We start from the raw sequence: 27,808 nt of genomic DNA, 5'->3' as shown, positions 1-27,808 counted from the left end.
TGATCTCAGTTCTGGCTGAACTCCAAGACATAAGCACTTTCTTCTGCTGTCTCAGCTATTCTCCTGATGTCAGCAGAGACACATTAAAGTAAATGTGAACCGTATGGCTACCCGGCAGATTACTAGCACTCTTGCATCAATGAGGGCGCAGTAATTCGTTGTCACCAGCGCAGAAATATTTGAGGCACATGAAAATTTCAAAAGGCTGAAAAAAACATGTATGAAGCAGCCTTTTGGATTAAAGCTCTCCTAGACTGGAGGAAATGCTGCTTTTCTTCTACTCTACTACCCATTTCTCTGTTTTTCATATAGTCTTAGTGCCATATAAACCACCATGGCAAGAAGCATTAACAACATTCTCCGCCTGTTCATGGCTTTGCCACGCAGTGTTGCATCACGTCTAACACCACAGAACAGCAAAGCCTAACTCATCATGGTAATCCAGGTCAAAACATCACTTACAAAAGCCAGCTCACTTGGCAATCTTCAGAGAAAACAAAAACTTGGGAAAAGGTCATATTCCAGAACTTGCTACTACCTCTGTTTCCTACCTCTCCTACCCCACTGCCTCCCAATAGAGATTTTTCTGAGTCTCTGCACGCTAGATTTACAATTTTTAATCTCTTAATGACGAAACACTTTTCCCACATGCTGAAAATCCACATTAAGAGGAAATGCTGTGACATACAATATACCTTCCTAAGGAAACGTGGGCTTGAGAGCAGGGAGGTATTTTCCAAAATAAATTTGAACCTGAAAGTCTTGAAGGGAACTACATACTCAGGCATAAATTGAGCAGTGGAAACTGGACAGGACAAGGACAATGCTGTGGAACAGCAACACCTACCCTAGCAGCATTTCACCGCTCCATCCTTCTGGTACCTGCCTCTTGGGTAAAGTCAGAGCTAAATTCACCTCACAGGAGGGGCTCGATGGGAATGACTGCCTAATGCTAGATTTATGTCACATTTGAAAAGGTTTTTAAAAAATACTAGCTCACAGACAAATCTGACATGAACAGGAGAGGTTTTTCATTTGTACTTTAGTTAAACATTTTACCGCACTCTCAGAGTTTTGTCTAAAATCTCACAGAAATGTCAAATTCTTGGGTCGCAAGCTAACAGCTGGAATTGTACTGCTAAAATTTCAGTGAAAGCTTTAAGTTTACTTCCTCAGCACCCTCTATCTCCAGAACGCTTTTCTGTGGCATTCATCACACTAGCCTAGTTTCTCCATTCTGCAAATATAATCAGCCTGTGGGGAGAAGCGGAGACAGTTAACTGCTCTCTGCCTCACCATTTACTCTAAATGCCAGCTGCTGTTTCGTGGATGATTATTTCTGACCTTGGCCCCAGCTTCGAACAGTGTGAGAAGGAAAGCCGCTACCACGGATCCGTGCAGCAACATCCATGAATAGCAATCGTATTTGCTGAACTCAGGATCCTAAGACACTACAGGCAATCCTTTGTCCCACCTTATGGGTGACTTCTGTGAATAGCCATTTGATACAAACACAACTACCCATTCAGCCAGCCGTGACTTTGGATTTGCAAACATATTTTGCATATCTGTCATGATACCTTCAACCTATCTTCAACAAAAGAAATGTTGTTTGTATGTTATCTAAGCCAACAAAAAATCATATAAAGCAAAAACTGTCCATCTGTTTATATAGTATATGAAATGCAGTAATTTATAGGAGAGAAATTTTCAAAAATATAGAAATGGAATTAGTTGCAAAATCTTTCTAAAAAACCAGCAGGAGCCTGCCTCCTAACCCCTCTTCATATTTTTAAAAAACTCCCTCTACAGTAGTCATCATTCCAGATGAAAGACAGCAGGGGAGATCCTGCCATGGCATACCCTGCACTACATTTCACCGAATTCTCTGCATTTCTTGGATTTTACTGCCCAGATGAGTCGATTTATTTTTTCCCAGTTTCAGCTGGGGGGATAGAGTTAGTTTTCTTCTTAGCAGCTGGTGCAGTGCCATGTTCTGGATTGGGTGTACGAGAACAATGTTGATAACGCACTGATGGGTTTGGCTGTTGCTAAGTCATGTTTGTACCAAGTCAGGGATTCTTGGTTTCTCAGGCCCCGCCAGCGAGAGGGCTGGAGGGACATGGGCAACTGGGAGGGGACACAGCCAGGACGGCTGACCCCAACTAGCCAAAGGGATATTCCATACCATGGGACGTCATGCTCAGTATATAAATGGGGGAAGAAGAAGGAAGGGGGGCACATCTGGCATTATGGCCTTTGTCCTCCCAGTAACCATTAGGCGTGATGGAGCCCGGCTTCCCTGGGGAAGGCTGAACACCTGCCTGCCCATGGGCAGTGGGGAATGTATTCCTTGGTTTGCTTTGCTTATGTGTGTGGCTTTTGCTTTATCTATTAAAGTGTCTTTATCTCAACCCACGAGTTTCTCAGTTTTACTCTTCTGATCGTCTCTTCATCCCACTGTGAGGGGAGTGGAGTGAGCAGCTGCAGGGTGCTTAGTCACCAGGCAGGGTTAAAACACAACGATTTTAAAATTAAAACCAAGACTCTCTCAACCTGTTTGCATTTCATAACGTCAATCAACAAAAAAACAATAAGAATGTATTCATCATTAAAAAGGAAACCCCAAGCCTGGTTGCAGGCAATATAAATAATTGCAAGACTCCATGAAAAGAGAATGCCTGCATTTAGCTACAACTTCTAAGTGTTTTCCCATAACAAGACAGCATCACTACATCTAACTAATTTAGATTTCTACCATTAACTAGAAATTAAACACACAGCTCAAGTTCAAAGCTCAGGTAATGCCTTGTGGTACTGACCTTCAGGTAAAGATAATTTAAGAGAAGCCAGACCTTCCTAAGGATTCCAAAGGATTTGGTAACGTCTCACAAGTTCTTCATGGCCACATAGCTGAGGCAATCTCAGTATTTTGCAACTCTTAGAATAGTCAAACAGTACTTCTAAGGGTTTATTCAAAGTGCAACAGGCATCTATCTGTGTTATCAAACTCCTTGTTATTTTTAACAGTAGAATCAAAAGATGGCAAGAGCATTTAGACATCAAAGGCTTTTCTCAGAACCTTTACTGACCAGCCACATTCATAATGAACTTAGGGCATCCAATACTCTTAGAAGATGGCAGCATTATTAGCAGAATGACAAGACCTATGGTTAGAGCTTGCTGCAGGATAACCTTGCCAATGACAACGATAATGTTAATAGCAAGATACAGATAATTGATGATGGCTATCAGCTAGTCTGTGCAATGGTTCCACCTCCTGTTGGTGAAGATCATCTTATCAGACAAGTTGGTGCTGGAGATTTCATCTGCCTCTGCAGGTGCAGAAGAGAAACCTCTGCAATAAAGGCAATACTCTGGAAGTTTCAGCTCCGTTACACTGAAGCTGAAATGGCAGAGGAAAGCAGCAGCTCCTAAAAGCATGTTTCTTAAGAGATGCACTTGTGATTAACGTGGTATGGGGAGTTTTTACCAGCACCAAAAGTGCAAAAACCAGGACTTGATGAGGTCTTCCCAGGTCTTTCAATTGCACACCATTCTGCGACTTACATTTGGGTATTTTTCTTTGTCAGCAAAATAGATCAAGCATTCAGGGGCAGGCACCTCCCCAACGCAGGAAGAGTCCGCCACACCTGAGCTGGAGCATGGAACCCAGCATCCCTCAGCACACACAACTGCAGGAACTGTCAGGGCATGGTACTGACATCCTGAATGGCAATTCCAAAGACAACTCGCTGTGAAGCTGATGAAACACAGCAGTGGGGTGCCCTAGCTCAACAGGGCAATTTAAAGGAGCTAAAATGGCATTGGGCACGCTCCCGCCCTGTATTCCGTGTACCCCTAAGGAAAAAGAAAGCAAATACTCTTAGTCCTAACTAATATTGTATATGCACACTTGGACTGCTACTTGAAGATGAACATCCCTCTTTCTGGTATGGAAAAGGAGCTGTGAAATGGGACAGGTACATGGACTGGTTAGTACCATGCTTTGGCGTCCACAAAGGTAAATCTGTGTTATGACTAATGAACAACCTGCTGAACCAACTGAAATGGCCTCAACAAACTGAGAAAAGTACATAAAAAGACAGTAGGGATTACACTTGCCAGTGGTAATGAAGGCTCTCCATCACTATTTGATAAGATAATTAAAAACGTGCAGATGTATATACATACATACCTGACCAAGAAAATACTGCATTTATTTATTTTTTGGTTACGAACCTGGTAAAAGTTACCTGTGCTTTATGGACTGTGATTTCATTTCCTGACTCAGAAAAAGACGCTTACATGGATGCATTGTTACAGAAACTGCACTCACCCCCGTGTGGTAGTCACAATGGATAGCACTTAGGGATGTCTCAGTCATGTATTTTCTGCCATCACACGACAGGGTTTATTGTTGGGATCAAAGCTATCTTCTGGTAGTTCTGCCTCACCCGAATGATCCACAGCAGCTGTGTGCCTCATTTAGCTGGCAGGTTACACTGACCTTAAGGCTAATGGAGCAGGATAGCTGAAAGGTTCTTGTTTATCTCACCCAGTACACGTTGTTTCAAGGGTTGTGTAAATACTGAGATGCATCAGCTATTCTAGATAGATTTATACACAAACTACCCGCTTGCTGAAGCGCTGAAAGTTGTAGCTACAAGTGATTGAAAACTTATCTCTTTGTCAGATCAATTAGAAAGGAAAATAAGACTTTAGAGGGCCACGTTAGGTTTTTTTAAAAAGCTCAGTTAAAGAATTAACATACAGATCTTGGTGTTGACTACAGGTCACCCACAACTCCTACATTTCCAGTCACTAAAATGACAGTTTATGCTCAGCTTCAGGTTTACTTATATGAAAACAGGCTGGAAGCAAGACAGTATGCAGGATGTGACAGCATCTCACAAAAGGGAAAAGAAAATGGTAAAAAGTGTCAGGAAATGGCTTAGGAAGATAACTTCCATCAGGGAGGTGCTCAAGCATGTAACGGAGGCAAGGAATCTAGCTAGCCTTTCTTCTGCAGTGGCTCTTCTCAGTGTGTTTACTGAAAAAGTCTCATAGGACTCTTCCTTCCCATATGCCCTTAAAAGTACGGATTCAAATATTCAATGTAGGAAAGCTCTTTTATGATGGGAGATGAATGTGTTTAAAGAATGAACAAAACACCTTTCAGTGTATACTGTTAACAGTTTTGTTACTGTACAACACATCTGCAGGTAGTTTTCAAGCAAGCATCACTCAGTAGCTCTGTTAAGACACCTGTATTCATGGAATATGAACACTGACAATTTCCAGATATTCTGCTTTGACAAGACATGGCTAAGTACTTCACCAGGATCAGTTCATATTTTATCACCTCCTAGAACTCAAAATATGCTTTTCCAAATAATATGCTTTAAAAGATCTGCAAGTTAAAAAAATAAGAGTATCTAAGTATGTGCAAAGAAAAGTGCTCCTGCCTTGAAAAGCATCCAACATCATACACAACTGATGTCAACCAACTGATACCAAAATGAAAACAAATCCTGCGTGTATAAAAAATGTACTAGTTGTCCAATTAAAACATTCCTTCCAGAATCAATGCACATGAAAACTTAGTAAAATCTATGAAGAAATACAAATCCAACCTCAACAAAAAAACCCCCTGCTTTTTTGCTGAGGTAGTCATTTATCAAGCTAAAAACATCTTTCAGTATTTGTCAAGTATCTTTACTCCTTTTATATTAAATATAAGCATGATTAATTTTTATTGCAAACACGTATTAACTTTTACTATCACACATCATCACCTTTTCAGGGAGAGTTGCTCTTAGATACAGCAGGTGTGCCTGAGGCTAGCTAAGTGATTTTCTAACACTGCTCAATTGGTGCATTTGATCATGTAAACATGTAAGTAACTGATGTGCTTCAACACTAAGAAAGAAAAAGGCGGCACAAAATCTCACTTGCAGCATTTTAACAATAAATTAACAAAATCTGACTTCCCCACCAGATGCAACATGGAGTGTCCTTGGTATAGTTACAAAATAATGATGCATACTGGAAGAGAGTCTGGATGCAAGATGCAAATAATTAGGTAGGGATAAAACCACCTTTCCATTCTATACTTCATCTGAGCATCAGGATCCTCTATTTTCTTACCAACAAAAAATTACCACGTTTATCAAGCTCCTGCAAGTATGCTGAACTACAGTGACACTGAAAGATGCCATGTTCCAGTGGTACAGAAACAAGGAATAGACTTCTGGAGACTAGAGGACCTTGAGATTTGCCTATTCAAATGTAGCACCAAGCAACTGTTCAATTCTTGCCTTCCCAAACCAGCCTTATATAACACTGGGATTATTCTGTGTTGATTACATGGAATTTAGGCTGCTGCTTCTATATTAAAGACAATACTTTTTAAAAAGTATTATCAATGCACATGCAGTAATTTATTTCTGTATTGCCAATTGACACATGTATGTATTTTTAAAAAATGTAATATATATGCGCGTGAGCATGTGCACAGATAAATGTTTATTGCTCTGGCCACAAGTATCCATAATATGTTAATGATAACACTGAAATGTACGTTTCCCTTACAGATCTAAGTTACTTATTGTGCCAACTACAATCAAAGCTTACTGTTACATGCACGCATTACAGCTTCCGCGTTTCTCCCCTGAATTATGAGCTGCCTTTGTATTCACAGAACCATGAAATCACAGAATCATTTAGGTTGGAAAAGACCTGTTAACCCAGTTGGATCCAAGTCCACCACTAAACCATGTCCCTAAGCACCCCATCTTCACATTTCTTAAACACTTCCAGGGATGGTGATTCCACCACCTCCCCGGGCAGCCTGTTCCAATGCTCAAACATTCTATCCGTACATGCACAATAAAACTGCTGTCTTGATGTGGGTGGCAATGACTGATTCATGTGAAAGGACTGCTTTCAGTCTAGGCTGAATAATCATCTAAGTCCTTAAACAGATGCAAAGTTAGAAGATCAGCATGCAGATAATATTGTCATCAAGCTATTTCTTAATACTACCAAAGAGATTCCCTGGGTCACTTACCCCTTTGTGACATTTCAATAAAACTGGTTCCCTTACTACTACTACATCTTAAATATAATATACCACATCAAGATTGTTGGATGTAAACACATTTGAAAAATTAATGCCTGTGTAACCCTTTGCATAGGAATGTTTCATACTAAAGCAAAGAGGATTCAGATCCGCACATCCAAACCCTAGCTCAAACTGCACAGCAGCGTTAGGTAGATGAATCAGTTACAAGAACATTCATATCACATGCTACAAACATGATTTCTAGTCACAATCTGAACCACATAGTTATAAAGATCACGTTGTTTACAGGCAGTGACGAGGAGCCTCACCCACAGTCTTAAGAGAACAGCCTTACAGCCACTAACTCCAGTGGTGAGGGCTATACTCAAGAGCCGAGGGAGGCAAACCCCTGCTTCTTAAAACATGCTGTTCACTCTTAACAGTATAACCACATAAAACAAATACCGTAAGCTACAAACGGCAAATGCATTCTTCCCAGATATATACACTGCACGCAGAGCTCTGCTTACTTAAAACCAAATTCTTATTTGTACGCAAAACCATTGCCCGGTATTAGAGACACCCTCCCCTACATGAAGAATAGAAACTATTGCAATAATGTGTCCCACGCACATTATTGCACAATTCCAAATAAAAGAAAGCTTATTTTCATTGGAGAAGAACTCTCACCAACTCAATACCGCAGACAGATGACAGTTGCACTACACTTATCTAAGGAAATTAAACACACTCACCTAAAGCACCTTCCCTGCAGAACCTGTTTGAAATACCCTAAGCACAACTCCCAGTGTTAACTACAAACAGCTACATAATTCACACAGCAGGACAGGTAGGGTCTTCCAAGTGAAATCAAATTTTTAAAATGACAAATAGTCTTATATAGTTCACAAGAAGGCAAAAGAGTGCAAGTTTGCTAGGTCATTTTCAGCAAGTCCCAAACTGAACACCACAGAGAGTCCATTTTATCATCTGTTCAATTTAAAATCATCATGTTTATCTAACCATAAATTTTATTTTATTTTGAGGAACGGAAAGAATTCTTCAGATACACAACTTTAGTACTTACGGGTAAAATGATTAGAAGTGGATGGATTGACACTATCACCACTGTCAGCACTTTCACTGCTAGAAATGTCATCATCTGATTCCCGCACGGAGGAGCAAGGTGAGGAGCCATCAACTTCTTCAAACTTCCTCTTTAAAATTCCACTCATCGCTGCAATGCTGTCACATGCACCTGCAACAGGAACAGAGGCAATGAGGCACTGAAACATCCAACTGTAGAATACGCAGTCATAACCTCCAAAGGCGTTTTTACTTAGAAGTACCATTAAGTTGCCACTTCCAGTCTTCACTAAACATTTAGTATGAAATGAGATATAATTAATTAGGAGACAGTGAAGCCACAGGAAAGGAAAAACCCGTGGCAAGTCTAATTTAACATGTATGGAGATGGCTATTTCACTAAAACAATGTGTAACAGATTGCTTTCAGGGAGTATTTTTCCCATTTTGATGTCAAAGGCATCCCTGATTGCTAGGTTATGTTGTGAAGCTTCAAACAAGGAAAAAAAGGGACTTTTGAAACGCCCGCATTTGGTCCCTTCCTTGGCTGCCACAGCAAGAAGGAATGCTCACAATCAGGGATGAAATTAAGTAAGAAGAAATCATCAAGAACGCTACAGTTCCCATTGCCAAATACATGACATCTATTCAGTGTTCACATCACCCCTGTAAGACACCCATCTGACAATTCCAGTACTACAGACAGATAAAGAGACAATGAAGCCACAAAGACCATATATGTTTTAGCGCTCAATAAATGCCTGGAATTCAGAAATTCCCCACCCCGTTCAGAGACCCAGTTGCCTCTCAAACTCCCTCCTTCCCACGTTAAGAAATGGGATGCCTAATATATTCCTGAAGTTGAGCAGATTATAAAGCAAAGTATTCAAGCAGAAATTTAGCAGCAGAGGTAGAAATGTAACATGAACCGCACATAATCAAAGAGAAATCCCCTTAAATAACTGGGGAGAGTTCAAGAACAACTGGATCTTGCTCAGAGGACACGCAGCTACCACCATGCCACCCGCAGCACGGCACAGGCCAGCAGCACTGATACCTACCCAGGCGAAAAGTCTGTCCAGTATTGATGACGTGCTGGACTTGCCCAGGAGGACACACAGCCTAGCACTACAGACTTACCACAGGCTTCTGCCAAATCCCGCTGAACTCCAGAAAAAAAAGAAAGGAAAAGAAATGTACATTCCTCGCTGAAACAGAACTTCTTAAATCCCTGCAGCTACCTTTAGGACTCATTAATTCTGAGCCTGCTGCATTCTGCTCCATCTAGGAAGCTGCACTAGATAACCTCCAGAGACTCCTTCCAACCAGCATTTCTATGGTTATATGTTTTAAAAAACCATAAATCTGTCAGGAAGCTAACATATGCTAGGCTAAATGGCTACTAGTAAGGATGACAAGGTTAAGGCAGAGACTCCAGCACTGGCCATACTGTTTAACAATTAGCACATTTCAGAGTTTTGGCCCAGGCCACCTGGCACTCTCCTTGATAACACAAGATGAAGCAGGTGCCAGAACCATTCCTAGCAGGCAGCCAGGATGACGGCACTGGGGTTCTGCAGAGGGCTGACAGCTTAGCCACTGTGGACAAGAACCATACCCTGCCACTTGGCAGCACAAGCCAGAGAACACTGTCCTTAGCCTGCATCTTTTTTTATCTCTTGAATTAATACAGAGGTAGTCTCAGTGATGTAGCTGCTATGTTCTGACCCTGTAAGCACAGCACTTCAGCAGATCCTCTGGTATCTTTGCTCACACCTGGTCTAGTACCAAGTCGTTTCAATGTCTCCTATGCGTCCTACAGCTCCCTTCAAGCTCCAACACCAGTTTCCCTCCTGGAAAAAAACAAAGCAACAGTGTGAAGAGGTTTGCAACCAACTTTGGCTTTATATGAAGCTTGAACAGTATAAGGGTAGGTATATGAAGCTGAGAGAAAAAAACGCAGCAATTAAAAACCTGATAGGCTCACCAGGTTACAGAGTCCATAGGACTAATTTAAAATTATAATTCAGAAAACACTGAAGTCTCTCTACAGGAAATCCCAGGACTGAGGTGGCAAAGAATTCATGGTTTCATCCCAGCACAACAGAAATTTAGTTCTAATTACTTGGTTTGCTTTGCTGACAAAGCATCTTACATTGTCTGCCAGCTCCTAAGCACAGCAGGAGGGAGTCATGGGCAAGTTTAAACTTGCCTTTGGAAGTCAAAACTAGAAATTATGGATACATTATACAACATTTCTATGGTATTATTTAATTACAAGGACTAGAACAGAAGTTTTACAATAAGGGAATTCATTCACCTCTTAGAAAGCAAAAGCTCTGAGAAGCACATACATGATTGCACCAAGTTTAATATCCTGTTTCCAGCAGTAGTCACGATTTAACGCCTCAGTGGAAGGCAATGGGATGAGAAATCCAGCCACAACTACTGCAGATACATGGCTATGCTTCCTCATCCTTGCAGTCAATTTCCCCTAAGCACAAGGCTGAAATGTTGCTATATGACAGTGCACAGTCTCTTCTAAATTCATCTGACTTGCTCTCCTGAGGCAACAAGTTTCATTATTAGTTTGCTGGGGGGCAAACCCACAACAAAACACATCTCCCAAAACTACAGCCACAGACACTTCAAAATCACAGCCGTTTGTCTTTACGGTATTTTGGACAGCGAACAGCAGCAGAAATGCTCTGGTGTCTAGCAGCCTGGTGAACGGGATAGAACTCCACACATAAAAGTACTCCCCACAAAGTGAAATAGCTGAAGAGAAGTCACTGAGGTCTTGCTGTTTTACAGTGATGTTCCCATTTCAGTCGCCAACAGCGATTATATTCCAAGGGAGGTGCAGGGCATCTGCTGATCCTGTACGGAATTAGGAAATGCCTTTATACTTGTGGAGGTGTGCAGGGGGAGAATGGTGACAGAGGTGCAAATGGAACTGTGGCACCAAGCTACTCATCCCAGAACTGAGGAGTCTGCTTAACTGCTGCAGCTTCCGAAAGCACCCGCCATGTTACTGCCGACGCTCTGCTCACCGCTGTGCAACCCCTACGAGCCACCTCTGGGGAACTCCTCAGAGCAGCAGAGCCTCTTGCTGACGCTATTCCACTTTTAATGTGGTAACTGAAGTGTTGATCAGTGAGAACAAGGACGAGAAAGTGAGCAAAAAACTGTGCAGGTCTCAACACACTTGTGCACTCGGTTACTATTCAAACAGATTCTTCCCAATTCTGAGTTAACGATTCCCAGAACATGACATGGATTCCCGTCAGAAGGTATCCAGCTCTTGAGAGTAACATACAGGGAGCACTGGTCCCCAATACAGCTGCCCTGAGACTGCTCTGGGAACCGCTGCCGGATCGCCTAGGGCCAGAAGCAAAAGCAGGAGTGATGTGCAGTCTCGGCAGGTGCACATCACCACCTCGCAGTGACACCTGCTCAGCCCAGCCCCTGCAAGGGGACATGGCTGATTACTGCTTGTTGAATGAGAAACAGCTGCTTTCAACCAAGAAACCAGTATCTTATTAAATGCCTCCAATGCCTTTGACTGGTCCTCAGATCAAAACCCCTTTCCTTGAAGGCTCTCCCCATCTGTCACCGAACTGTCTTCTTCAAAGGCACGTGAGCTTTTTCAGGGTCTTGCTTTCTCACTTTGAAGTTCCCCTAGTACAAAGGCCACTTCTGCATACACCCAGAAGTTAGAGGTATGAGATGCCTGAATAACTTCAAGTCCAGGTCTCCCTGGGAGCCTGCAACTTGGTGTTCTTCCAAGCAAGGTGTCCAAGAACAAAGGGAAAGGGAGTATGAGCGCAGAGCATGTTGAGAAGGAACAGGGGCAGAAAGGCTGGGCCAGGCCCAAACGCATGAGGGACTGTTTATGTACCTGAAGGCTGATAAATACAGCACAGCACCTGGCACGCTACCTGCACACACCCGCTCCGCGTTGTGAATCTTGGCGTTATTCTCTATGCAGTGGAATGGTCTCCACCTAGGCAAATGACTCGGGTGCTCGCACTAAGCTATAGCTTGGCGGCAGCAATTACCTACCGAACAACAGCCTCAGCTCCCCAGAATCGCGGTGGGTTCCTTAGCTGTTAAACTACTGCATCCGTTAACAGGAAACCCATTCAGCAGCAGACCTTTACAAGACAGATGTTTTAAGAGTGACCTATGCTCTGTTCTTGAAAGGAAGGTTTACGTGCCTGCCTTCAGGGATGGGCACCGGACCGTGGCTGTGGAGCGCAGGGAGCTCCTGCAGCAAAGAGCCGAGCGGTGGTTCTATGCTGAAGGGTAACCACACGGACGCTGGGGATTAAAACATCTAACCTCTAATTCCCTTGCTTCTTATTTCATTAAGGAGACGTGACTTGGGGACTACTCCCGAAACGAGCACAGCCCACCCTCGCTACAAGAAGTGTTTCTGTTCAGAGTCACTGCAAGGACAGGGTATTGTACAGCCGTGCCGACACTGCTAGGAAACACGCTCCTCCCTGCAGCATGTCACTGGGCCTCAGCATCAGTAAATGAGCTCTGCTGGCACTGTAATTTTGCCTTGCCTTCAAACACAATGGGATTCTGATCAATTCTAAAGCACTTTAAAAGGAAATGTTTGAAAAACAAAGCAGATGTATTAAATAATAGGATCTCCAGGGGAATCACAGCTTGGCCTGTTCACTTTCAAAATTCTTTTTCTGAACATTAATCCCTCTCCCCTTCAATAAAAGGCAATCGGATTCCTTTAGTTTATGTTCTGGCCACCTTAAAACCAACTCAGCTCCCTTAACACCCTTAATTACATCTTTAAAACATTGAGTTTGCATATCATAGCTAACGTAATGTCAAAATTACAATTTAAATATTTAGTCAGAACTTCCCTATGAGGAAATAAACCTCGTACTACACAATGCTTGCTTCAACTGAGAAAGCATTAACACTTGGAATTACAGTGACACGGTATTCGGTTGTAAGACCACACACTTTCTTTCAAAAATATTTCCAGCCATTATGACTTCAAATGCAGAGAAAGCAAAGTGAAAGTGTCAACAACGAGATTGCCAAAGGGATGGACAAAAGAAACGGCTACACCAATTTAAATGGCTAAATAAATATAGGCTAAAAGTCAAGTCAAGGGTAAATATATAAATTTATACTGCCTCTGGCAGGAATCAATTATGCTGGCTACACTGACCTCTAAATACATTCTTCTGGAAAGGGGAACACTCTTATTCTCTCACTTTTTGCTCATTTTCTCTCATCTCCTTTGAAAATTTCATACATACCTTCATTTATGTTTAAACTTGGCAAAAATATTTTCAAAGTGAAAAGAGATAAACTGTTTTATCTGTGTTAAAAAAAATGATGATTAAAAAAAATCTTGCAATTACAGTGGTTGAAAATCAGTCTCACTCCCACGAACTTTAAGGAAAACACTTGACATTTTTAGGGGAGACGTCTCTCAAATGTCAAAGTTGTGCCTAAACACATGAAATTTTACCTAAATTACTCAGTTTGAGAATGACAATACTGACTGAATAACAGCACAGTGGAAGAGGTATAACTGGAGAGAGGAAAAAAGATCAGAGGGGATCAAAGCAAAAGGTTATAAAAAAAGTCCTTTCCTACAGAAGTTGGACTCTGAGCTGAAAATGCTGAGTTTCAAATTTCCTTCACTGTTTAAGAGAAATATAAATGAAGCAGCAAAGCCATGCACTGTCACGATCACTGGAGGCCAGATACAAAGAAAGTAAACAAAGCAGACATAAAAAAATACAGGAGTCCTCAAAGCTGAACATTACCATGCAGCAGGTATTCATCTATGTTACATATCTGAACATACCGCTGAGGATTTGCATTAGCTCTGCTCACTTTGAACAAGCCAGCACAATCAGCAGAAGCAGATCAGTTGTACTAATATACCCAGCTTCCCAGTAGATCTAATTTGTGAAGCAGAATGCTGCCCTAATACAGTTAAGACCATTTGCAGTACACTTGTGAAATATATTCCTAGCTTCAACAGGCGTTTCTGAAGTATGAATATACATTGCTTTGGATAGCAAAATAAATACACAGTAAAGGGTCACATGATGGCAAAATTTATGGTGTTTGCCAATTACTCATTGCTTAGCTCTGCAAATGTTGCTCTTCTGACATAGGTTTTCTTTTGTCATACACTGATAAAATTTAATTATGTACACACATTTAATGTAGATGTTTAATATGCCTTAACAAATATTATTAAGAATTCATCACATTGGTAGCATGAAAAATTGTCTTAGCTTATTATGCACCAAATCCTGAGATATTCAAGAACTGCCTGTGCGCAGCCAGCAGCCATTTGTGTTTTAGTATCGCTGCAGCGTTATACAATAGGCATGCTCAGCACGTTCCCTAATGGAGACTGTTTCAACTTTCCTTAATTCAGTGTTCAAATTCCAGCTTGGCAGATGATTTTGTCCAACCCGATGCCTTTGTCTTGTCACATCCATCCAAGAAAAGGCACAGCTGCAGGAATACCTTCTCCTGTGCAAGCACTGACACAGATCTGGGATCTCCAGGAGCCTCCAGGTTTGCAGCGAGGGAGAACACAGAAACTGGTGTGGAGCCCCTGATACCACAATAGTCATCCAACTTCAATAACAAGTCATTTAAAACTTATGCTATGAGCTTGGTTCTTTGCAGCTTGTTTTTTGGTTGCAGCTGACAAGCAACCAATCAAAAGATTTTGGGTTGATGAGCTTTTTATTTTTTCCTTTTTCTTTTTTTAAACACCAAAAGCACAAAAAACTTGGTTTCATCTTTCTAATAAATAGTAAAATTAGAAAGAACATCATTAAGCCAGTTCTCCAATAACTTCACAGGGCTGTGAGCATTTTTAAGGCACCAGATAAATATCTGGCACGGCTATTAGCAGCAATTTAGCGATAGACTGGCATCTCTAGTAGCCCAAAACACAACTTGAAGAGGTTGCTCTGTGGCTTTTTCTGCTGGGAAGCTGAAAGAAAATGGTAGAAACTAAACAGCTGCTCAAAAATACCAAAAACCCTACTATTTTCTTCAGCAGAAATATTTGAGGAAGAGTATATGAAACAGGCCCATATTAACAAAAAGAATTTTGGTCAGCAGGAGCCAACATTCAATTGCCACCAATGAAATAAATCCAGCTCCATGCCATGAGCATAGAATCATGACTTCATTCAAGGCTTGGCCTCAAGTGAAGCCAAAGTTAGTAAAAAGATGTTTAAGTGCATCTTTCTCCCCGGAGAACAGAGTCAATAAAACTATTCGTACTGGAAAATATAAATTATTAATATCTACTGGAAGGCTGTGATGTTTTGAAACTACTATCTTCAAAAATAGCTTTATGGCTGTAATAATTCAAGCTTTCTATCTAAATCAAGCACAATGTACAACCAACCTGTAATGTTACAACCTGCAGGTTTATGCACACCCAAGACAGTCCTAAGTAGACATTCAGGCCCACAAAAAACGGCATTTAAACCTTAAAGATGACAAATTAGCATTTGTTTCTATTTGCTTTTTGAGTTTTCACCATAGATGGTGTAACTATTCAACCAAGAAAACCAGTATGTTTATCTAAAAAACCCTGGAGATTTTTAGCAATATCATTATTTCAACAATAAACATTGATGTGGGAAATTCACCAAAAAAAAACCAAACAAACCCATAACATGCACAACAAATTACTACATGCAGAAAATAGTGAATTTATACAATACTACAACTGATAAGATTCCTCCTGCCACTGACACATATATGAGTAGTGTTGATAATTCACCTTCTCTTTTAATAACAGCACAAGTAAAAATAAGTTACTCAGTTATCACCTAGAAAATACAAGTAGAATTTAATTTGAAGTTTACAAAAAAAATAAATTCTGACAAACCAACAGAACTTGATTCTTTATGGATTTGCTTCTTCTGGATGGACTACCTGAGGCACAGTAGGCGGTTTGGTTCGCTGATGCTCTATCCCTGGGTCACAGTGTTTAAGCATTTCTCTGTGTGGTTACTCTGATAACTGGGGACTTAGTCACAATAATTTTTTTTTTTTTTTTTTTACTGGTGTGAACTAACAGTCTCTCTTTTCTACCTTACCACCCATTTGCACAATACTTGAAGAAGATCTACTATTTTTCTTTCAAGCTCAGCTGAAACGGGCTAAAAAAAACAAGGAAGAGATGATAGATGTCTCAAACCATATAACAGGCACAGAGAAGTCATAAGTGCCTCGGCCTAATTTCCTTAAGAAATCAGTCAAAAAGATCAGCTACACTAAGATTTCAAATTCCCAAAGTTAGTTACCACAGCATCACAGAATGAGATGTTTTTTGTGAAGACAAAACATGCATAACCAATAAACTAAAATGCTCCTCTGCAAGCCAGCATCCTCCTCACTAATTTCAATAACTGACCACCTCAAAAGGTAGGATTTTTAAAGCGCGTATTCACCGCCAATCTTTGCAACAGTCACGTCACACTTTTGGCCAGCAAAAATTACACGTAGGTCCTTACTCACCTGTGCACATGCACCTTCATAAACCCGACACAAAGGCACACATAGGAAGGGTATATGGTGTTATCACAACATGAATATGTAAAGCTACAGACCACAGTAAGACTGGCCTAAAATTAGATCCCAACTGCATTGGAATTGTACATTGACTCTCTTAACTTTTTTGTAAGACTAAAGAAAATCTGGAGTTTATGGCTGCAGTGACTTGGCATCATAATAAACATGCCTAAAAATCCCTTTCCATTCACTTTGTAATTCAAAGCTGAAAACTCTTCCAGAACGCTGACAGAAGAGCTGCAGGTCTAATAATAAGTATGTACCCATTCAATTCCCAAGGCACTCCTGTCACCAGGACAGTGATGAATAGAAACCAAGCCGCTAGCCCATTCCCACAGCACAGCCTGACTTGGAAGCACCTTATGACCGTTCAACGACACCTCAGCCGGAGGACTTTGCTGGGACAAAATTAATTATCTGCCCTACGCTCTCCTGAAAAGCACTGCTGTGAAGGTATGTGGCTTACACTTCTAATCCGAGATACTCTGTTTTATTCAATATATTTTATGATATTCTGCTTTATGAAATCTCTGGTGATTCTGTGATTTCCGGGGGAGCCAAAATGCGAGGGTTAATACTCTGCAATTTTCACTTTTCCATTTTATTGTTAAAAGATGTTTGTTTAGAAATAAGAGCCTGTGAGAAGGGCATAAGGGTAAACAACTGAGTGACTTAATTGAAAGCTACAAAGTTGAACCTTGAGCGACTCTGAAAGTGAATGGTTCAATAAAGACTCTGGTGCTACAAGAAAGCAGAGCCACGGTGGCTCTGCAAGCACTCCAAGCCCCCCAGAGCCGTGGGGTTACCCTCCGCGCCCCATAATAGAACGCCTGAAGACAAAAATATTTGCTGGAGAATAGCCTGCTCAGCTGTCACAGTTCACGCTGGAAGTAAAGAGCACTATCATTTGCTGTCCAGACTAAAAACAATGAATAAATTACATTTTGTGGCTTTCAACATTTTTTTGTTTACCCTTTTACCCCCACACAAGTGGTATTTACTGGAGATTGCCATCACTTAGGCAGTACAACTGAAAACATCTGCAAACCAGCTTAGCTTTTTAACATACTACATTAAAAGGAGACTTTGTTCAATTATAATAAAGAACAGATTTTCAATCACTGAGAAGTTCATTACAAAATTCAGATCCCTAGTCAAAAAAACCCCAACCTCCTCCTGAAGCCACCACCACGTCAGCCTATTTCACCCTCCCCAGGAGCACCACTAGCCAGCCGCTCGCCAGGTGGGAGATGCCCAGGGGCACGGCGGAGCCCTGTCCCCCGCCCCCCCCCAGGGGCAGCCCTCCTCCCCGTGCTGCGACCCCCAGCTGGGAGAAGAGCCCCCCTGTCGCCCCACAGCCCGGTGGTCTGTGCCAGCAGCTGCAGAGGCACCACAGCAGCCCCCGCTGCTTTACACAGACAGCACTTTTATCGGAGGGGCTGCGGCCCCCCGGACCAGCTTTAGACCAGCCAGCGCAGGCACGGACACCAGAACAGCCACAGCAGCACAGTGCTCAACACAGACCAATTTATCCTGATTCACAGCACAGATGAAAAACACGACTTATTTACAGGCAAGCACAGAAATGATTTACCAGTATGAGATAAATAAATGTAACGTGACCCCAAATTCCCCTCGCTACCCTCGAAGGGGCAGCACGCTAATGAAAGCTACAACTACCACGGAGGTTTATTTACTCTGCAGCCTTACCCTACATAACAGTATCACTTGATTGCATTTCCTCATCAAAATCCAAGGACTACACGGATGGCGATGCTACAATCAGTAAATGATGTTCTAGTTCCTGCCCACATCCCTCAGAAAGACTGATGAGGGTCAGGCTCCGTACCATGCACCCTGTATTTCCTACTTCACATTAAACAATAAAATAAATATGCAAATCCCTATTGCTTATGAAAGAGAAGGATACCAACCAGCCCCAAACTGAACCAGGACATCAAGTTAAGCATTTCATGAAATGATTTATGAAGTAGTAACCAAAAGCCATCTATCAGAAAACCTAAATACAAGTGCTCCAATACATTTTCATGTTAAGTTTTAAGAAGTATCGTTGCTTGTATTTTTGCATTAAACATACAACCCCCTGAAAAAAACTCAAGGAGATCCTCTTCCTTTTATCCCTGATTCCACTTTTAGACAATTTATATATTAAGCGGATTCTCTAGCAAATTTTTATGGTGATACACTTTTATATTCCTTTTTTCATCTTACCTAATTCACTGTGGAAAAAAAGATATGAAGTGATGAAGAACAAAAGCAAAGGTGCTAGAAATGCAAACTTTTTTGGAGGATAGGGGCTAAGACTAGAGGAAGGGGAGTTGCTAGAGAAAATTCTATGTATATCTGAAAGAGGAAAAAGCCCACAATGTTCCAGTTTGGGGTTTTTTTTGTTAGAAATTATTCACAACTCCCATTTATCACAGATTTCATTAGAACACTGTATCTGTATTTGTGAAGAGATGGAGAAACCAAAGCCGTCGTATTTATCCCAGAGCTGTTTTACCCTAGTAAATATTTTTGGCTTGCGTGCATTTGCAGAGGAGTCATACCTGTCTTTCATCTACACTCAATCCCTACAAAAGAGTAATGAAGCAACAGTAATCAAAATTTACCTGTAGAACTTCAAACGGCATCAACATTTTAAAGATGTTATGGTGTCTGGTGATGTTTTACTAAGGGAAAGGCAAATTCATAACCCAGTTTTTCTCAGCATAACTGGTTCCCAGCAAGGATAAAGAGAGATACTGATTCTTGGCTACATGTAAATTTATCTGATTTCAGACAGCTTTACCAAATTTTAATAGAGTTTACCTGCCTCACTTTAACCTGACCTTCCATCTGCTTGTTCGGAGGGAAAAAAAAACCCTAAGCGTCAAGGTTTGGTTACCAGAAGTACCTTCTATGGGCAAATAAGAGTTTTAGGCGGCATAATCATCTGTTGCTATTTCAGAGAAAACATTTAAGCTTTGGAATGAATTTCCAAACAATTGCCATTATGTACCCTACACCATGACTTACATGTCTTCAAATAATATTAAACTTAAAACTTTATCATGCAAATATTGCATCCGTCCCATTCAACATGTTTTTCAACAAATGCAAATTCCTCTTTCCAATAAACAAAGGAGACCAAAAATTTAAGATACACAATAAACGTGCATGTCTAAACCAAAACATTATACACCGCACTCGGGCTTCTCAGGTCTGCGAGTAAATTAAGACTAGCAGAATTAAGACTGAACTTCAGTAACACAGCAGATCAGAATCATGTTTGTGTCTCCAAAATGCCCAATGCATGCAAAAAGATCTGGTTCTATTTACGATGCTTAAAAGAGCTCAACATACAGCATACAAACTGCAGCACAGATTTTTTTATACAAACCATAGTTTATCAACAGAGCTTAGATGAGGGAAAACAGTGTATTTTCAAATTACCATCACCTGGCAGCAGCACAGAACACCTGTTTGCTTCAGGAATTCTTTGGATCTTTTTAAGTTCTTCAAATAACTTAATACTGGGAGCACTTTAGAACATGGAGTGCCAGATCCATAGGAAAACCATTTGGGTTTTTGCTTTCTGCATGCATATATGGAAAAGGCAGGTGTACTGCAAAGTTGTGACTCCATTATAACAGCGGGAATGCTATTCCAAAGGGATGTTCCTATTGTTATTTTAGTGCATGCTGTTAATTTCATCTATATACATACTTACTGTAAGTACTTAACTGCCTCATAAATCTAAACTTAAAATCCGCTGTACTCATTTTAGACAAATATGGTAATTATATGATAATTGCATGACTCTATGCTGCTTTATTTTCTCCATTGAGATTAGCGCAGAGGGGCACGTTCAGTGCTACCTCACGGCATCAGATGGTAAATACCGCAGGTGTCACTACGGATTTACAGCGTTCTCCGTGGCGCAAACTGCTGGTTGCACAGGAGCAGCGTGATGCGGGAACGACCCCGCCGGCCTTCCAGCTCCATTGTCTACACCCGAACAAGGCCCTTTGCGGAGCGATGCCAAGCTGTACCTGGGGTCTGATACACGATTACTGTTTACAGAAGAAGCATCTTAATACAGTGACCGCACAGCACCTTCGCTTCGGTTTTAGCAGTGTTCGTAGCTGGAGAACCTCGTCCTCCGAGCCAGGCCGCGTTGCCGCACCTGGAAGCGCGGGGGCTGCGCGGCCCGCCGCCCGGGAGCGCCGCACGGAGCTATCCGCAAGGGTCACCCGCGCTCCGCCCCGCACCCGCGCAGCCCGGGCAGGAAGCGCAGGGTCCGAGCCGCGGCGCCCCGCACCCGCGGGGCAGCCAAGCGGGCAGGTTCCGGCTCCCCCGCCCGCCCCGCCGCCGTACCTGGAGGCAGCGCAACAGCCCCCGCCGCGCCGGGCCCGCCCCGCCTCCTTATTTGCATGGGGCCGCCCCCGCCGCGGGGCATGCCGGGCACAGCCCTCCGGGACAGCGTCCCGCTGGGGCGGCCGTGCCGCGGCCCCCGCCATCGCCCGTTGCGCCGCCGAGGCCGCGGGCCCCCGCCGGAGCCTGGCGGCTGCGCTCGCTCGTGCCCCCGCCCCAGAGCCAGCCCGCCCGGCGCGGCCGCGTCCAAGGAGACCCGCAGCCCCCGGCCGGGCAGCCGGAGCCCGGGCTCCCCTTCCCTTTCTGCCCCTTTCCCGATGAAGGCGCGCGGGGCGCGGGCAGCCGGCTCGCCCACGGCATTAGCATCACGCACAGACACAATAGCCCGGCCCACGGCCGAACCGGCCCCGCCGCCCCCCGCTTTACACCGCCACAAACCAGCTGTTCCCAAACGATTCCCATGGGCGTTTATAAAGACCGGTCCGCAGGGGAACCCGGCCGCTCCCGGGAGCACGGCGGGCTGCTCCCACCCTGCCCGCTGCCGTCCGTGCCCCCAGCGCTTCCCCAGGGCTCCCGCTCCCCGCTGCTGCAGCACCTCCAGCCCAACGCTGCCCCGCGGAGGCACCGCCGGCCCTTCCAGTTCATGATGGAGAAGAAAGAAAAACGCTACTGTAAAGAGATTTACGGATATAAACTTTCACACGGCCAATTTCTATGTGATGCGATACAACAGAGAAATTAAACGCCTATCCTGTCCTCTGTAAAACACACACGGGCCACTAAAATCTTCCGGGGCGGTTCTCCATAAAATACTAGGTACGATCGACCGAGAACTACTATGAGAAATAAATACTTGCTTGGAAAATAACAACGTATTTTGCATTAATATCAGAGCGAAATAAATGCAGAGGGTTACAACGTATCGTGCCTGTGTGCATGCAATTGCATTAAAAATAACACTAACCACCACTTTAAAAACTATCCAAGAAAAATGCGGAGGAAAAAAATCAAATGTAAGTGCACTGTTAGATATGCTCCAATGTAATATTATTTTTAACCAAACACAGACACTACAAATTTCCTACTGAGAGAGAATTAGTCTCAAATACATAGCAGAATAATAGATTGTTGTTACTAAATATTTTATGATATTGTAAATGATCCATCTAGCATAAATATGATTTTACCTGCTATCCGGTTTTTCATGCACAATTGAAGTCTGAATTGCACCGAAATTATTATAATAATAACAACATTTTTACAATGAAATCTGATCACATAACTTACACAATTTATTTAGCTTGGTATCACATCGATGTGCATCCTTCCAATTCCACCTTACACAATGCAAAAAAACCCTGGCTTTACTAATAAAAGAGAAATAGCAAAAAACGTGCTTCTATTTAAAATAGTGAACTGTGTGAAGAATCCATAAAACAACTGACCTGTTCAAATTGTTGTTTTTCCAATCCATGCACTGTTTTTATTAATTAGGAACCAAACCAGATAGATCATCATTTTATAACGTTTGACATATTCACTGTCTTCCTAGTTCCAGCAGAATCTTCTTAAATTTCCCAGCACTGTGTTTTATTGCTGGTACCATATGCTTTATTGTTCAGCCACAAGAGCTTCGCTCTGCACAAAGACTCATTACCTACTGCTTGCTGAGCAGCTTCAGGCTCACTGAGGCTGCCTGCGTGATCACATGGGAGTTTTGTCTGAGAAAGCCAGGCATGCCACTGATTTCACCGGCTATGGATATTTTTATCAGCTGAGGTCTACTATGAGGAAGGAATAACAAATTCTAAGGCTGCTTTACCTTCTTTAGCTCATTAAGGCAGCAGTTGTCATGGAAATCCCCTCCACTTTTTTTTTTTAATTATCATGATTATTATTATTATTACTCCTCCCATTGCAACCAAGGTTCAAATAGAAATTCAGAAGAGTTGTTCAAAGTAATTTTTTCTTGTGGGGAGTGGCAAAACCCGTGCATTGTCTGCATTGCTCCACACACAGCACACACTGAAATTAATATTCTGAAGAGGTAATATTTTGCCAACACTTAATCTGCCAATGTTATGTAGAGGATGAGCTTCTGAATGTAAAATTGTTCCTAAAAAGCAGTCCCTTGATTTATATTTGTCTCATCAGTCAAGGGCATTATCCTGTAATCTTTGGCAATAAAATTAGTTTTGCTGCTTTCAGTGAGACTATTCAGGTGAATAAGAATTGGCCATTTGAGAAAGGATTAGCCTCAAATCCAAATGACAAATTATAGTACAATGAAGTCCAATCTCTTCTTGATAACAGCTGGTGATACTCGGGGGTTTGGTTTGGTTTGTGGTTGCTTTTTTTTTTTTTTTTTTTTTTGCAGGGGGAGGGGGGGGATTGTTTGGTTTGGGTTTGGTGTTTTTATTTTTGAACACAGATTTTAAATGTAAATAACATTTTATAGTGCTTAAAAAATTAATATTTAAACATTTTATACTGGATATGTGAATATCTACATTCAACATTACAGAAGCACTTAAATAAAAACAAATATTTAATGATTTTTTTCACTTGATACTTTATCAGTAACAGCAATCCATTTTGAAATATTTGGAGATGGCTTAACTCCGACTGCAAAGTGAATTCCCCTAATATTCTAATTGTAAACTCTTCACATACAGCTAGTGATGATAAATGAACATCTCTTCTCCGCCCTGAAAACTGGTGCTGAACACGTAATTAACCATACCATTAACATTGCAAAGATGCAGCTATTCTATGAAATAGTCAATTACCTCTGGAATAATTCATAGCATTTTGAAAATATAAGACAGCAAAAAGAAATTGTTTTCTCATTAACATTCCACAAATGAAATACCTACTTAGTTTATTTAAGATCTCCCTCATTAGAATAAATGACAGCTTGTTGCTCATTGTTGGCATTATTCTGGTCCTGTGGACATCAGTGGAAGTTTTGCCGCTGATTTGCATGGAAGAAGGGGCAAGCGTGACCAACACAGATTCATGCGCTTTACTGTGTCGTCATGCAAATCAATGACAAAATTTCCCATATTTTTACTGTTCTCTGCATCTTGCTTATCGTATATTATTAAGGTTTTCTAACAGTTGATATGCAGTCTCCATGATTACACCGAATTATAAAAAATGGGTAGTAAAGGATACAGAATTACCCACAACTAAATCCAGTGATGAGTATCTTCTAGACTTTCACATTTGTTTTGTTTAATATAAAATTCCATTTTAAAGAATGAGTGTATTTTAAAGTGCCGCAATTTTTATCTACTCAAAGACATGGACCGAGCAGATGGTTCGTGGCTGAGAACCTTCTACATCTCTTAAGCAGGAAACACTACCGCGTATACATTAATGAGAAGAAACGAAAGCAGCCTAGATGGGTTGCTAACGAACAGCTGGTTTAGCTACAGCTATGCATATTTTTTTCCCCTGGCAATATCACTGATGATGTCATGATGCCCGTGTAGGAAGACATAAACAAAAGGCAGGCATTTTTGCTGCAGTAGCACTAGGGGAAACAAGAAAAACCAAATGCTTGACAGATGGAAAGAACAAAAACTGTTCAGGAAAAAGAGTACTATTGTCACATTTTCTGGCTGTCATTTATATACGCTATGAAGCATTTCTCAAATCCTGAAAGCAGGTTAGGGGAAAACATGCTCAGGGACTCGATACAGTTAAACCAGTTAGCAGGAAAGTGTTGTTTCTGCAGGAGACAATAGCAGCAAGCAGTCTTCATGCTGTACCAAAGGCAGCCTCAGATAATCAGTTCTTCAGAGCTGGGGGCGGGGGGGGGGGGGGGGGGGGGAAGGGGGGGAGGGGGGGAGACCTTCAATCCTCCATAGTGGAATTTGAGATTTCCTAATTCTAACTTGACATTTTTAAGCAGCTAAATTATATTCCATCCCATAATCTCTTCTTACAGGTTTACTAAATAGAAGTAAGTCTTCATCAGAGCCATTTTATTGAATTTCTGCCGAAATATACTATTGACAAAATGCCTTTTTGCCACCATGACAGGAGTTAAAGATCACCCAAGAGTTTCACAGTAGGCTGGACCCAGATCTCTCTTATCACTCTGTAGTAGGAGGAGCTCCAAGTAAGATAATGCTTTCTGATGCCACTCCTGTAGCAGAGAGGACTTCTTCAAGAGAATCCAAATTCGCCGCTATTTGAAACAGCAGCGGGAGAATGATTATGCAAACGTTCAGCAGTCTTTTCCACCCAAGTCTCCCATGGGAGTCAAGGTAAGCAAGGGCTCTCTCTTCTCTAACAAAAGGCTCCTTGCAAATCTAAATGAAAACAGAATCAAGAACCTGCTGACAAATTGTCAATGACGGTGCACTGTCAGATCCCACATCTACTTGGTAGGAAAAGCAATTCAAAGGAACATTCTTACGCTTCCCCATTCTACAGAAGGTATGGCAAAAGGGAACTGCTAAGGAAATTTGCCCAAAATCACCTCTGTCATTAGTAAGGAACAATGACTTAAAGCCTGGTTTATTCTACACTATATGCATTTAAACTTGAGTACTTTTATAAAGTTTATGTGCGCTGAAATACAGAACTTGCACAGAATTCAAAAACAAAACAAAAATACAAGACGAAACCACAACCACCTAAACCCAGTCGTGCATCACAAAACAGACTAAGCCTAGGATCTGAACTTCCAATCATTCCCACCTTATACGACTAAATTATTTTGTTAGGTATTGAGCTTAGTCTGCTGTTCAGTATCCTTTATCACAGTTGGACATATCAGGTATGAGTCAAAACAATCACTGGGACAGCACCATTCAATTTCACAAAAAAAAAAAAAAAAAAAAAGGGGGCAACTTGCACTCAATACCTTGTTATTCTCAAAGGCTGAATCCTGTACCTTGCAACAAAATGCAAAAGCTCTTGTTTCTCCCAAGTACACCAGAAATGCAACAACTTCCACACCAGCTGAGAAAAAGAGGGTTTTGCTGAAACTCTCCTTTGTAGCCTAGTGCCAAAAAAGATCTTAAATCCAGGATTTATGAAACATGTTCAGTGGACCATACATGCTCGACTCCAGCTCTTACAAACAGCATGGTTCGCATGCCATGGTTTGCGTTTTATGAGCTACAGCAGCAGGAACTTTGAATGCCTCAGCACTAGCTTTCAGGTTTGGAAGTAGATGGTTTGCGATCACTCCTTTGGTAAGATCTATAAGCCTTGCCTATGTAAACTCCTGTAACTGAGCTCAGGATGAGGCATGGCTGCAAATCTCCCATGGAACTCTGACATTACAGAAGTTCTACAAAATTAAAAATGCACATCTATGAGAAAAAATGGTGCAATATTAATTAAAACTCTCCATCTGAAGTTACTGTCAGTAAGTATAAATTTTGCATAGTTCTTTCCAGATCAAATGTAGTTTAATGAAACAGATTTCCTCACCCTGGCTCCAAATGTCTTGCTTTCTCTAAGACACCTCACCATCACAGCTAAATGACCTGCAAGTAGTGCAACAATAACTACTCCGTTCCAGATACTGGGGCAGATGGATTTCAGCAGTCTGCCAGAAAGACTAACATATTTTGAGTTCCTGAATTACACAAAAGTGAAAAATGTACTCATTCCTAAATGACATTTTCAACAAAGAAGTACAATCATATTTTGAAATAAGAGTCTAGCTAGTGAAATGCAGGAAAAACAACAAAATCTATTTGAAAGGTGAGATAACATCCTCAGCTCAACAGACGGATGGAGGCAGCAACTTAGCACTGAAGGGCAGGCCTGTGAAAAGCTGTTCTGATTTCTGGCACCTGAAAATCACTTCTCCAAACTTCATACAGTGACCACTAGCATGTCACTGTAAGGTGGCCAGTGCCACCTGTCACTCCTACTTCTGGCCCATTTGCCCTGTCATGTTAATTTGAAGGACATCACGTATAGCTTCCTTTCCTTCTGACTCTTAGAAATTATCTCCTTGACCAAGAGCAACTTCCTAGATCATGTGGTTAAAGCAGGCACAGAGCAACAGTGAATTCTCTTTACACATACTATGAGGTATACAACAACATACCACTCCCTGATGATTTTTAGCACAACAGCTTTTGAAAACATCCTTGGTTTTAACTGTACGTTCTTGGTACATCTTACAATACCTGCATTTTTTTAAGATAAAATAAACTTTCTCACCAGGGTAGTATCTCAGAGGAAAGTGCACCTCTGTTCATAAAAAAACACTGAAGGGTATTATGCATTAGCAGAGCTATTGTACGCAAACAAAAATACTCCTCTGTAGTAAACATACAAGGTTTCTCTGTCCTTCCACAACCTCTCAAAACTGCTGGTTAACTACCAAAATAAAAGAACGTATTAACTTTGGCAGGCAAATTAATGTACTAAGAGGTGTATAGCCACGCAACAAAACAATCTCTTGACAGTGGTTGCATTAGATGATGTAAATAATCAAAGCAATTAATTTTGTGTGCTGTAATGCTTGGTACAGCCATCATCCAAAACACCAGCAGAACAGGGAGTTTTTAAAATTAAACAAAATGAGTCCTATTTTAAAGAGGAAACTTTGTTATCTTCTTTAAAAAGAAAAAAAAAAACACCAAAAATGAAGGCTTAGAGGAAGGCAAATACTTTAAGAAGAGAGATTGCTTGT

At 41.6% G+C, this 27,808-nt stretch overlaps 2 protein-coding genes across 5 annotated transcripts in view; one reads left to right on the top strand and one right to left on the bottom strand.

Moving 5' to 3' along the window:
* The window catches only part of CSRNP3 (cysteine and serine rich nuclear protein 3), a 111,804-nt gene that overhangs the window by 26,602 nt on the left and 57,394 nt on the right, over window positions 1-27,808 (bottom strand). For 3 of the 4 annotated variants that reach the window (XM_040604427.1, XM_040604426.1, XM_040604425.1), the window contains exon 3: window positions 8,154-8,324. In XM_040604427.1, the coding sequence (XP_040460361.1) occupies window positions 8,154-8,324 (171 nt within the window). Of the gene's footprint in view, window positions 1-8,153; window positions 8,325-22,580; window positions 22,801-27,808 lie in introns of those variants that run through there. The other variant, XM_040604428.1, reaches the window with a different exon arrangement.
* Window positions 17,097-22,005, top strand: LOC121092830 (translation initiation factor IF-2-like). The gene is made up of 2 exons (XM_040604432.1): window positions 17,097-17,211; window positions 20,610-22,005. The coding sequence occupies exon 2, from the start codon at window positions 20,653-20,655 to the stop codon at window positions 21,454-21,456; it is 804 nt and encodes a 267-aa protein (XP_040460366.1). The 5' UTR covers window positions 17,097-17,211; window positions 20,610-20,652; the 3' UTR covers window positions 21,457-22,005.

This window comes from Falco naumanni, chromosome 8 (assembly GCF_017639655.2).
Source record: "Falco naumanni isolate bFalNau1 chromosome 8, bFalNau1.pat, whole genome shotgun sequence".
NCBI classification, from domain to species: domain Eukaryota; kingdom Metazoa; phylum Chordata; class Aves; order Falconiformes; family Falconidae; genus Falco; species Falco naumanni.
Note: the sequence above shows the minus strand (reverse complement) of the source record. Positions and strands in the feature narration are given on the sequence as shown.